This window comes from Bubalus kerabau, chromosome 5 (genome assembly GCF_029407905.1).
Source record: "Bubalus kerabau isolate K-KA32 ecotype Philippines breed swamp buffalo chromosome 5, PCC_UOA_SB_1v2, whole genome shotgun sequence".
NCBI classification, from domain to species: Eukaryota; Metazoa; Chordata; class Mammalia; order Artiodactyla; family Bovidae; genus Bubalus; species Bubalus kerabau.
Genome location: NC_073628.1, coordinates 112,602,047 through 112,615,488, shown reverse-complemented (window position 1 = coordinate 112,615,488; position 13,442 = coordinate 112,602,047). Strand labels below are relative to the sequence as shown.

At 48.6% G+C, this 13,442-nt stretch overlaps 1 protein-coding gene across 1 annotated transcript in view; it reads right to left on the bottom strand.

Moving 5' to 3' along the window:
• Positions 1–11,856, bottom strand: part of PAPPA2 (pappalysin 2) — a 320,885-nt gene extending 309,029 nt beyond the window's left edge. Inside the window, exon 1 of the mRNA XM_055582744.1 lies at positions 10,941–11,856. Within this exon, the coding sequence (XP_055438719.1) occupies positions 10,941–11,856 (916 nt within the window). The remainder of the gene's footprint in view (positions 1–10,940) is intronic.
• Between the last annotated feature and the right edge of the window lie 1,586 nt (positions 11,857–13,442).

Sequence of the window (13,442 nt, the reverse complement as noted above, 5' to 3'; positions counted from 1 at the left end):
CCAGAGTAACTGACCCTCAGAACACAGAAGCATGGAATTGATGTACTTGTTTATGGCAGCAGGAACCAAAGCTAAGGGACAGTCAGGGTATACAGGCTCAGAATACAAACTAACGTGCCACCTTCCACTCCTATTTATTTTGCCTCCTCAAGGCATGGGCTAGGATGGGAACAGGAAGAAGCCAAGCCACCTGGCACACACATCCCAAATGACTCAGATGGGCAGCTCCAGAGGAACGATAAAGCAGAGCATGGAGGAGGGAGCAGAAGGTGAGCAAAGTGTTGCCAGTGAAGGGCAAACGGGTGAATTTACTTGGGCTGCCAAAGATGATGCCTACTTTCCAGCTGCACCCCTATTACTCCTGAATATTTCCACCTGACAACCTGTACTCCACCCAAGAACTACACTGAGAGTGCCTGTGGGTTTCCATCTCATCTCTAAGGATGGAGAGAATATACAACCAACAGGCGAAGAGACGAGAGAAGCAGATGGTGGCACGTGGATTGGCCAAGGCTCCTCCTGACTACACTGTCACCCTGAGACTGTGGATGCCATGAAGGGAGGCAGTAACTGAAGAAGGGGATGAAGACAGGAAGGGCAGGGAGCGGTGTCAAGCAACACACCTGCAATGTGATGAGGACAATCACACAGTCATGCTCAGAGAAAGCCCCTCTGTGCTACCACCGGAAGTGAGTCTCCTTTCCTGACCTGTACCCCAGACACCTGGGTGACTTCAGCATCCCAACCCCTTGGGAGTCAGACGCAGGCCCTGAATAGTGTGGGCCACAGGGAGATGGCGATGCCTGAGCACCTGAGCTGGAATCCAGGGAAAAGTTCAGGTCATGTTAGCAGAACTCTATGGCCTTTATTTTCCCTCCTCCCTTCTGTTTCTCTTTTTTGCTTCCTGAAGGTGCTGCTGCATCAGAATCTGAGGCACTGTGACTTTTGAGGACCTGAGTGTTCCCCATGAGCGTATCATTCTGGGCTTATGTGGGTGGAAAGCCATAGAAAGTAATGCAGTTCAGGCTGAAGGGAAACTCCCGTCAGGCAGAGTTAGGTTCAGGGAAGAAAGGGCCCTCTTAGGATGCCCTTAAGTGGCTGAAGGAAGGAGCTTGACGATAATTTCCTTCTCAACCAGTAAGACCTTCTTGTGATTGCAGAGGTCTCAGTGCAGAGGTCCAAGTGTTCATTCATTGTACAAAACATCAGCACATTCCTCAAAGACTACCCAGGTGCTTCCAGATGTAAGCAGTGGCCAAGCCCTAGCCTTCAACGAGCCCAGAGAAGCCCTTTTCATTTCAGTGGGTCAAAAATATAAAACCAAACTCTCATGCATTGCTGAGGAGTGCAAAATGGTGTAGCCACTTTGGAAAACAGTCTGTCAGTGCTTCAAAATGTTTAACACAGAGTTACGATATACAATCCCACTCTTAGGTGCCTACCCAGCAGAAATAAAAATATAAGTCTGCTTGTGCAGTGTCCATAGCAGCACTATTTGTAATAGCCCCAAAGTGGAAGCCACTAAAATGTCCATCAATTGCAGAATGAATAAACAGAATAGGACATATACAAGGAATAGTATTCAGCAATAAAAAGGAATGAAGCTCTGATACATACTAAAACAAAGCAAACCTCAAGTGAAAGAAACCAGATTCAAAAGACCACACAGAGTAAGCCTGCTACATGTGAATGAGTTCCCTTCTGAGAGTTCACAAATCCAATTTGTTCATATAAGTCCAACAAAGTTAGCCTAGGTACCAGATACAATCAGCTGTATAGTACTGTACTGTATAGATATGGAATACTTTTCACACAAATAATACATAAAAAACAAACACACACAAAAAATAGAACATTTTTAATCTCACAGCACAATACCTTGAAAAATATGCCAGGCATGTGAACTAACTTACATGATTAGACATGCAAACACAAGTTCGCATCTTTGAAGTTCTCAAGTTAAAGGTTCATATGTAGGGTACTTACTGTATTACATGGAATGACCAGAGTAGCCAAATCTACAGAGACAGAAAATAGTGGTTGCAACATTCAGAAAACTAAGATCATGGCATCTGGTCCCATCACTTCATGGGAAATAGATGGGGAAACAGTGTCAGACTTTATTTTGGGGGCTCCAAAATCACTGTAGATGGTGATTGCAGCCATGAAATTAAAAGGTGCTTACTCCTTGCAAGGAAAGTTATGACCAACCTAGGCAGCATATTGAAAAGCAGAGACATTACTTTGACAACAAAGGTCAGTCTAGTCAAGGCTATGGTTTTTCCAGTGATCATGTATGGATGTGAGAGTTGGACTGTGAAGAAGGCTGAGCACTGAAGAATTGATGCTTTTGAACTGTGGTGTTGGAGAAGACTCTTGAGAGTCCCTTGGACTGCAAGGAGATCCAACCAGTCCATTCTAAAGGCAATCAGTCCTGGGTGTTCTTTGGAAGGAACGATGCTAAAGCTGAAACTCCAGTACTTTGGCCACCTCATGCAAAGAGTTGACTCATTGGAAAAGACTCTGATGCTGGGAGGGATTGGGGGCAGGAGGAGAAGGGGACTACAGAGGATGAGATGGCTGGGTGGCATCACTGACTCGATGGACGTGAGTCTGGGGGAACTCCGGGAGTTGGTGATGGACAGGTAAGCCTGGCGTGCTGCGATTCATGGGGTAGCAGAGAGTCGGACATGACTGAGCAACTGAACTGACTAGTTATTGTATATTTGGGAAGAAGGGGAAGGAAATGAGGAGTGACTAGTAATGAGTAAGGTGTTTCTTTTGGGTAGAATGAAAATGTTCTAAAATTGGCTTGTAGTGATAGTTGCACGACTCTGTAAATATTCTAAAAAACATGAATTGTAGTTTGAACAGGTGAACTTTACAGTATAAAAGTTTTATCTCAAAATGTCATTAAAAGAAAAAATAAAAAGAAAATATAGTTGGCGTTGCACAATGCAAGGGTTAGGGTCACCAACACTCCATGCATTCAAAAATCCATGTGCAACTTATAGTCAGCCCTCTGTACTCCCATCTCCTCCATATCTGGGTCCACATCCTCAGATTCAGCAGCTCAAACTCACACTGTTCAAGGGTCAGCTCTAAATAAATACAAACTCCATCTGGAATGTTTATATCCACAAACCATCAGGATTTGTTTTTTTGCAGGAAATTTCTGGGAAGTTTTGTGTTTACTTGAATAAAAGGAGTTTCCCTACCCTGATACTGTCAGTCTGTCTGTAGGCATTACCCTGGATAGTGTAGAACTAGGAAGCAAAGCAAAAGAGGATTGTGGAAGACGCACAGCATGCAGGAAGAGTGCTGGATACCAGGGGCTGGCAAACTATGGCCCCCAGCCAAAATCAGATCTGCCACTTGTCTTCGTAAATAAAGTTTTATTGAAACACAGCTCTACTCATTCATTTACATATTGCTTATAGCTGCTTGCACATTCTAGGAACAGAATAGTTTCAATGGAGACTGTGCAACCTACAAAGTCTAAATTATTTACTAAATTCTTGTGCCTTTAAAGAAAAAGGCACTTTTTTGCTGATACTTCTCGAGACTCACGTGTCCACTTAAGTCTTAAGTCATGGTCCACACACTAGTAGCAGCAGCACCGAGGAGCCTGTTAGAAATGCAGAACCTCAGGTTCCCCCAGACCCTGTGTTAGTTAGTTGCATTAGTGAAAGAAGCAGATGTCAAGATGGAGTTCAATATACATGGACTTTATTAGGAGAGATGACCAGGAGATAAAACAGGGAAGAAGCCCGAAAAGGCCAGGAGAGCCATCAGTCCATGATGCAGGTCTGACCTCGAGGGAAGGAAAGAGAGGAGAAAGATCGGGTGAAAGCATTGTAAACTGCTCTACGGTCTAAAGCATGATCTGCAAGGCCCTCATGAATCCTCAAGGCAGAGTCAGCTGTCAGAGGAGTCCTGAATCTCTCAGAAACTGGTTTTCCTTTATCCCTGCTGCACCAAGGCATCCGGCCTTAGTGCACACGCGGTGACCAATTCCTAGTGCAGCGCCTCTGGTCCTTCGGAAAGGAAATGCGCTGTACTTGGCATTCTCATTGCATTCTCTGCGGCAAGGTGTATTCCTATAGCAGTGAGATCATTTTGAGAAGAATTGCAGGGGATCTCTATGCACATTGAAGTTTGAGAAGCAAACGCGAGGGCAGGAGTCAGCAAACTTTCTACAAAGGGCCACACAGTACGTATTTTAGGCTTTGTGGGCAATATCTTCTCTGTTGCAAATACTCTGCCATTCAAAGTAGGAGCAGCCCCAGAGAACACATAACCAATTGGGTGTGGCTGGGTTCTAATAAAACTTTCTTTATAAAAACAGACATTTGCTTTGGATAAGATGTGGCCCATGGGCCAGAGTACACCAACTTCTGCTCTAGAGTTACAGGGTTTAAACTTTTTAGAAGCAATTAAACACTTTTGGGGGGTGGGGGTGGGAGGGCGGGCTTCCCTGGTGGCTAGATGGTAAAGAATCTGCCTGCAATGAGAGAGACCTAGGTTCGATCCCTGGATTGGGAAGATCCCCTGGAGGAGGGCATGGCAACCCACTCCAGTGTTCTTGCCTGGAGAATCCCCATGGACAGAGGAGCCTGGCAGGCTACGCAAGGCCTGTGGCTCACACCGGGTCTCAAAAGTCAGACACGACTGAGTGGCTAAGCACAGCAGAAACTCTTTTTTCATATGAAACAGGTAAGAGAGGGGCTGCCCGTCTTGCTGGTGGGCAGGAAGCCCCATGTCCAACAGTTCCCCTCAGAAACCACTGAGACACCTCTATCTGAAAGTCACTGCCCTGGTTCCCCACAAAGAGCCTCGAGTTACAGAAAGTTTCTCTCACCCTTTTCTCATTCCTAGTGGGCATCGGCAACCTAACTTTCTACTTTATCCATTCTACAAACATAGCTGACAGTCTAACACTGTGCTAGGTACTTAGGGACGACAAAAGTGAATCAGACACGCATTTGGCTCCTGGGGAACTTTCAGTAAATAAAAACAAGACCTGTATAGAACCACGGCAGCAGGGAGCAATGTGCACCCCAGGAAGTCACAGGTCAAGGACTGTGGAGACTGAGCAGTGGAGGAGATCTTTTCCACACAGGGAATCCGGAAGATTCCATGGACAAGGGTCAGGGAGCTGTGAAAGGAGGGGGCAGACTGACCATCTGTTTTCCTTCTAAAACCAGACAATGCCTCTCTTCTGGAGGGCCACACCTCCACAGGACAGACTCTTCTGTACACACATGCTAACTGACAACCATCAGGGCACATGGCTTGCCCACACAAGCAGACTCATGGATCTCATTCCCATCACAGTGGGCATACCCACCCCCAGAGACCAACAACCTCGTGTCCACAGTTCTTTCACGCAGGGTTACTATGACTTCACCGCATGTCTGGGGCAAGATCAAGGAGCAGAACTAAGTGAGAATAAAATGGGCAATTCCTCAGGGTTCCACGAGGGCAAACACTCTGACCTTGATCACCAATGCAGTATAGGAAGAGGCAGCTGAGGAGGAGGGTAACGGAAACCTTATCTTCACAGGAGCCCTGGGAAAGGTATGGACGTGGTGCTTCACATGTCACTGAGCCCTGCTGGATACTAGGGGAGGCAGCACACGTGGCCTTCCTTTTAAATTCTCTTTACAACTCTGTGGATACTTCCGTGTGTCAATCTGCCTTCTGCAAAGCTCCACACCCCACATCAATAAACCTCCTCACCCCGGGGCTGCTACTCCCTTACTGAGAGAAGGGGATGTTACAGTGTCCTGTGAAATCTCATTTCTCTGGGGTCGTTCAAAACAAAAGCTATCCATATGCCTTAAACAAGGTCAGCAAATGCTGACCTTCCTACCAGGAAATCCAGAGACCTTTGAAACGTACATGAAATATGTAACATGGGCATATTGCTAAAAAGTGAGCAGAGCTTCCATCATATTCCCAAAAGGGTGCATGCTCCAAAAAAGCCTTGGACCACTGTCCAATGTATTAAATAGTATATAGGTCACTTCAGTCATGTCCAACTCTGTGCGACCCCATAGACGGCAGCCCACCAGGCTCCCCCATCCCTGGGATTCTCCAGGCAAGAACACTAGAGTGGGTTGCCATTTCCTTCTCCAATGCATGAAAGTGAAAAGTGAAAGTGAAGTCACTCAGTTGTGTCCGACCCTCAGCGACCCCACCAGGCTCCTCCATCCATGGGATTTTCCAGGCAAGAGTATAGCCCAGGCTAAAAAAAAAAAAAGGATCAAAAAACAAAAACAAAAAAAAAGGTCTTTTCAAGGCACTGACTCAATAGTGTTCTCTATCATCTTGAGACCATCTTGCAAAAAAAAACCAACCCTATTTACCACCATTCCTGCTGGACAAATGAGTAAGTTAAATTCTTAAGAAATTAATACCCTACCTAAGAAAAGATTACAGGTTGACAGGTTAGCACCAAAGATGAGTAGGCTAATACACTGCTGTTAGCAATGATCACCTCCTGCTGTTATACCACTTCATAAATGAATTTTACAGTCAAGTCTGTGTTGGGCACTTTACATACATGACTTCTTTAAACACTATAACAACTCTTTGCGACATTTTCCCATTTCGCCAAGTGAGGAAACCAAAGCTCAGAAAAGTTGAATGGATTGCCACAGATCCCAGCACTGATAAGTGTCAGATGGAATCTGATTCCAGGTCTGACTCCCAAATTCTGCCCTGGGATCTCTACCTCAACCTGGATCCTCAGAGAAGGAAAACTCATCTTCAAGTCAGGGACAGTTTCTTAGACATCTTTGTATTCCCCCACAGAGCCTTGCCCTGCTTTACATGGCAAAGCACTCAGTAAATATTTGTTGAATGAAGAAGCGTGGGCTTGGGCTCCACTCCTGCCATGGACTTACTGACTCAGTCTCCGGCCACTTGGAGTTGCAGGTGGTTAGTCAGCTGGGCAACTCCAGGGAACATTTGAAATCAATTACGGGTGAGGAGGAACCCATTAGAAGTTCCTCTTCTGTGTGTGTTGGGGTGGAAGGAGAGGAAAGGAAGTTGAGAAGGAGGGAAACAGGATGGTTTCAGGGCTGGGTTGCTGGCGCTTAAAGATTTCACACCAGGATAGGACAGCATTTGACTTATGTCCACAGCTGAGTTCCAAAAGCCCGTCCAAATGGGCTGCTGACCCCAGGCTACTCCTCAGCGGCCACAAATCCCTGAACTGCCAGGCCCCTGAGCAGTGACCTTTATGGAGGCCCTGACACTGGAGCAGCCATACACAGTCCTTTCCTGCTTGCCGGACGTCAGAGCTACAGGAGATTGGCAACTTCAGAAGATCTAAGCTGCGGGCGGCCCAGCACCATCGCTCCCCCTCCAGGGGCCAGAGAGAAGCTAAACACCTACAGCCTGTGAGGCCCACACTGTCCTCTCAGCCCTAAATGAAAGTATTCCAGCAATCCACCCGGAATCCAAAAACTTCCTATTTTGGAAGCATGTGGGAGTTAGGGGTGGGAGGGGAGGGAGGTAACTTGAGTTGATTTTGTTTTCTTTACATTTGTCACAAGTGCCTGTTAGTCATAACCCAAAGAATGCCACTTGAGCCCTTTCACATGGGCCCTGCAAAGAGACTTGTATGAAGTCGACCCTCAGGGATGCCTACCAACACGCTCTGGGAGGGGATGATCAAATACCTCCCAGAGGCCCGGAAAGGGACAGTCCTCCAAGAAACCAGACTGCATTCCCCACTACTTGGCTTCCAAGGCACCGCCTACTCTCCTGTGCACGAAGCAACACTGCCACCTAGTGCTCTGTGTAGGAAGTATTCTCCGAGGCCTCCGGTCTCTGGGGGTGGGGTGGGGGATGGTTCCTCTACCACGGCTAGGGCAACGGAATCCCTTGATATCTCTGCTGAGGAGAAAATGCCCCAAGTTTGGTAGATGGAGAAAATTGGGCCTAGGTTAAGTAGGTAGAACCTGAGGTTTGAGAGCTGTTAGAAGAGTGTGGGAGCCAAGTGTTGTATCATCTTGGGTTATCCTCAGTGGGGCAGCAGAACTCCCGTGGTTGAATTGTATTTACCTCAGGAGCACAGTTCAGCTGTGGTCATTCTGCAACAGCTGAAGGCCAACCATCCCAGGAACAGGCAGGTACCGGCTAAAAGGACCAGGGCTAGGGTCAGAGAGGGAAGATGGGCTGATCTGTTGCTAAGAGTGAATAGATGAGCAAATCGGAGACTTTTATTCCTGGGGGTGACTACCCTTGGCCCTTCGTGGTTCTCAGCCCAGGGGGCCCCAGGGAAAGCATATGGAGCTGACCACAGCGAGTCGACAAGGATGCCTATGTCCTGGGAACCCAGTTGCTAGAATCCTGAAGAACGAAGGCTGGGTTCTCAGCCCCTATCTCTCCCAAACTTTTACCCTAAATCTTTTCTGAATATTTTCTGAGGTGCACAAATCTGAACAAAGATACAGGGTGGGAGGTGGAGACGAGACAGACCCGAGTATTCTCTGCTCTCCGTCTTTCCGGTGTGGACCTACAGGGGACATGCCAGCACAGCTCCGGGAATGCTTTGATTTGAAGAGAAAGAAACCTGAGGCTAGACTGTCTGCGAAAGATTTCCTGCCTAGTTTTACATGCTTAGGGAGGTGGCAAGGGCTCAGATGGGCACCTTGGAGAAGGAGTTGAGTATGTGCTGTGGCAAGGTGGGGGGGCAGGGGGCGGCAGTGAAGGTGGGCATGGGAGGGAGAGGTATGGGCTGGCGGGGGAGGGCTGGTACATTAAGGAAAGCTGTGTAGGTGCATGCTCAGTCGCTTCAGTCTTGCCTGACTCTTTGTGACCCTATGGACTGTAGCCTGCCAGGCTCCTCTGTTCATGGGATTCTCTAGGCAAGAATACTGGAGTGGGTTGCCATGCCCTCCTCCAGGGGATCTTCCCAACCCAGGGATTGAACACGCTTCTCCTGAGTCTCCAGCATTGCAGGCAGATTCTTTTACCCACTGATCCACTTAGGAAGCCCTATGCTGCTACCGCTACTGCTAAGTCACTTCAGTCGTGCCCGACTCTGTGCGACCCCATAGACAGGAGCCCTATAACTGGAACCAAATCCTGACCCTGTTCTCCTCTCCTCAGAGAATGAGAACAGAAGGATGCAGAAAGTTCAGGAACAGGGGTCAGGTACCCACTGTCCAGAAACTGTTGCCTCAGGTCTGAATTTTAACAACTCAGACCACTGGTTTCTTAGAGCCTCCCTCCTATATTCCTGCTGGATCTTTCTCCGATTCTTCAGAGCCAGGGAACTGATCCCAGGCCCCTGTGCTGCTACTGCCAGAGGAGGGGTAAGTGGAGTCGTGGTCTAGACGGCAAGCACAGTTTCCCTGGCAGATGGGTACTAGGAAGCGAGATTAGGCAGCAAGAAGATGTCATCTGGGAAAAACTGTGAAGCTGCCAACTCCGATCAGATAATCATCTCATTATTTCTTCCATTTGGCCTCAGAATAAGGATTTCCTTCTACTCTTTCTCTGCCCCAACCTATCATCCAGCCCAGCCCCTTCTCTATCCTCTCCCCTCACCCCCTTTCCCACCCCAAAATAAAATCAAGCAAAACCACAAGAGTCTAGAGTGCTCAGTGTCTGGGAATCCCAGCTTCCAAAAGAGAAATTACAGCCAAAGAGGGGGGAAGACAGCGTGTCCGGAAGGGATGTTCCAGCAACACACCATCGCAAGAGGCTCCCTCCTTCCAGATTTCTTTCTCTGGTCTAAAATTTATTTGCAGGCACCCACCAGCCTGAGAAGTCTTTAATATTGAGAGCTGTCAAGCCCTTCAGGGGTTCTGGAGTTCCGCTCCCCGTCTGCCCCAGGCACACCTCTCACAACTTTGGTTTTCCCATCCATGTCATGGGACTGGCAAGCATCAAAGGGTGTTGTGTACAATCCAGATTAATAAGATGAAAATGGTTCTACTATGTACCTAGGTTTGTGTGAGGTTCTGTCCTGGGGTGGGGGCTCTGAAGGGATAAAGAGACACTGAATGATCATGTATCACTTCTAATCCCTTACCCACTCCCTGCTTGAAACCAATATCCCCCAACTGCCCCCCACCCCCATGGAGGCAAGGGAGACAGTTATTCCTAATCCTACTCTTTTCTTTGTCCTTCTGGGTGACTTTCCATGAAAGCCAAATTCCGGGTATACTGTAAAATAAATGTGGAGAGTGTTCCCAAACACTGTTCCTGATGAAGACCATAGAATTATACAAGGTGCATTTCTGGTCCCTTTTACAACAGCCCGGGTTAGAAACCAGGGTCCTGACTTGTAAGTGCCCATCTTTTCCAGTAGACCTTGCTAGTCCCAGGCTGGACACATGATTTTTAGGACAAAACAAAGGGGACTCCAGGACCTGGTCAAGGTAGTAGCGTTCTGCTACATTCCAGGGCTACTCGAAGAAAAGGAAACCAACCAGGACCCATTGGCTATGTACCTGGCAGCTTTGTTTCCCCGCTACCTAGTCCAGCCCAGGCATGACTCACTGCCCAGGTCTGTACACTTTCATGTTGTCTCAAAGTTGCCTGGGTTTCTCACACTGGACTATAAGAAATGGAGTGTGACACCTCTTCCCCACTGACAAAGAACCAGAGATCTTCCCCTTTAAAGAGGGATGAGAGAGTGAGCTGGAGGTCTCCTAAGTGCCAGCACAATGTATAGCAGCACACGAGATCAATACAAGGGACAAATGCTCTTGTGGTTATAGAGTCATTAATGCAGATGATGTCTGGGATTCTGCTGCGCAGATGAATAGAGGCCCTTCCCCCCCTCTGCCCGGCTAGCCCTCCCTGGCTCTTCTGCTCTGCCCCTTTCCCCTCCTTGCCCCCGATGTCTAACCTCACCAAAACCAGAAGCCAGCCCTACCCCGCGGACTACGGAAAGCCCAGGAGTGGGTGATTACCTGCGATGATGGCTGGGCTGTTCTGTCCTCCCTCTGGTCTCACCCAGGCTTCCACTGTGAACGCCTCCCGGGGAATGTCAGCCAGCACTTCTGGACGCAGCAGCAGCGGCTCCCGCCTCCCAGAGAAGTACAAGACAGGCAGTCTTCCTCGGGGGCTCACGGTCTCTGCTTCCCAGGAGGGGTCCCCTCCACCATTCCGGATGCCACTCTCTGTTGGGCCAGTTCGGACCCTAGGCTTGAGGAGATGCTTAGGCCACGGCTGGAAGTGCTGGGGCGCAAACTTGGGGTCTCCCCACAGGCCTCCTGCCTGTCCCTTCACCACCTGGCGCCGACGCCTGGTCTTGGTCCGGCCCTTCCTTTGGGTCTCTGGTCCGGATTCCCCTGGGCATGGGAAGGTGGTGATCATGGTGGCAGCCGAGGCTGTGCCTTCTAGAGTCCCAGCCTCACCTAGAGGCTCCTTGGATCCTCCATCGCCAAGATAAGTGTCATCATCTCCCAGTAGCTCCGACTGCCCAATAGGACTGTCCCCTCCCCACGGAGCGGCTGGCCGCTCAGCCTCACTCCTCATTCTTGCACTTGCAGTTGGGTCTGGGGGCACAGAGCTCACAGCCATTCCCTCGGCATCTGGCTCACTGCATGCTGCATGGTCCCTTCCCTGATCTCCTGCAGGGTAGGGCCTCAGGTAGTCCCCAGACAGGCTGGGATAGACCCCAAAGAGGTGATGCTGAGGAGCAACTCTGGGTCTTCGAACCTTGGCCCCCAGCCAACAGTGATCTCCTTCCGACAGCACCTGTCTCAGGTGTCCTCTTTGGGCCAAGGATCTCTTGCGCGTCCAGCCCAGCTCCGAGCTGACAGTACTGAGCGCCCACCCCGCCAGAACTACCAGGCTTACCCTCAGAATCTTGAAGCACATCATACCTCCCCCCGGCTCTTTATACAGAACCAGAAGTCAGCTTCTGGGTACCACACAGGGGTGATGGGGTTAAGAGGAGGAGACAGCTAGCTGTGGATTCGCTGTCCCCTGGCAAATTGTTTTGTTCAGGGACCAGACTTTTCAAGCAACCCCCAAAGAGCACCTCTCCTGGCTGCCTGAGCTGGGTGCTGTGACCGCGTAGCCTCTGTCCCTCAACCTCTCCCTATATATGTCCCTCAACCTCTCCCTTGACCTCTCTCTCTCTCTCTCTCTCCTTGCTCTAGTTCAGTCCTTGAAGAATGAAGTCCATTTCTCTGGGTTCCTTTGAATTTCTTCCAGAGAGCTCAGGTTTCTTTCTTTTTCTTTTTTTTCCCCCTTCTTCAATAGCTCCTCCCCTCGTTGATACTAGGAGGGGGACACGTGGGCAGGAGCCAAATCTTCTCAAATACACATTTGTGCACACACATACCACTCACTACCTGAAGTTATTAAAAAGAATATTAGCCTCCAATGTTCTTCTCTTTATCCCCCTTCCTTCCCTAGGAGTTACCTTTTCTTTGTCGTCTTTAACCTCAAATACACTCACCTTCCAACAAATTGCTAGAAAAACTGGTATACAGAGACACAGAATTTGATGCTTACTATCTAAAAAGGCAAAAAAAAGAATCTAGGGGGCACAAAAAATGCCAGCTGGTACTTAGCCTTCACTTCCAGATGTCCTCCTCAGCCAGCTCCCCATCCAGCCTCCAGTCTGCCTGTGCAGGTCAGAATGTTTCCCTCAGCTCTGGGGTTGGTGAGTGCTGAAGGTTGTTTTTAATCCCCTTCCAACTTGTTGGTGTGTTGCAAGTCTCCGTAAAGTTCTCCTCTGGACTGCCAGTCTGGTGCCCTAATAACCTTAGGAGTCTGAGAGCCCTTGACTTCACCTTCTGGGAGTCTTGTGGGTCCCTGGGAAGATGGAAAAGAGAATGAGAAAAAGAGCATATCCTTCAGGGGACCTGTGCTCTCCAGTCCCTCCTGCTCCCCTTCTCTCCCTTCCTCTCTGCCTATAATTATCTTCTTGTTTGTTTCATTTAAAGACAATGATGATGTCAAAGCTAATAAGTTCGGTGCATCTCTCCACCTACTGCCTGTCCCCTCCTCCCTCCTGAAAACCTCCCCACCTCACTGAGGCACAGGGGACAGATGCTACTCTTGGTTTCCCCCGTAAACATCTCCCGCTTTCTCTTCCAGCAGCCGCAGCCTACACAATCAATAGCCAACAATCAATACTGTTTTGGAGCACTCTCTTCTGTATGTATTCTCTCTCTCTCTCTCACACACACACACACTCACATACACATACTCACACATGTGTTGTGAACAGACTTGCTTACTGCCTAATAAACCCACACCACTCTTTTAGGGACCACTTGCCTCGCTTTGTTTGTTTGTTTGTTTGTTTTGCCACATATATACTGTATTCTTTTCTTATTTCAATCATTTGGGATTTGAAAGGACAATACCCCAAATTCACTTCACGTTAGCCATTGGGAGAAAGGAGAAATCAATTGTCCTGCTGTAGGAAGCGTTCAGAGGAAATGCCATGGCTT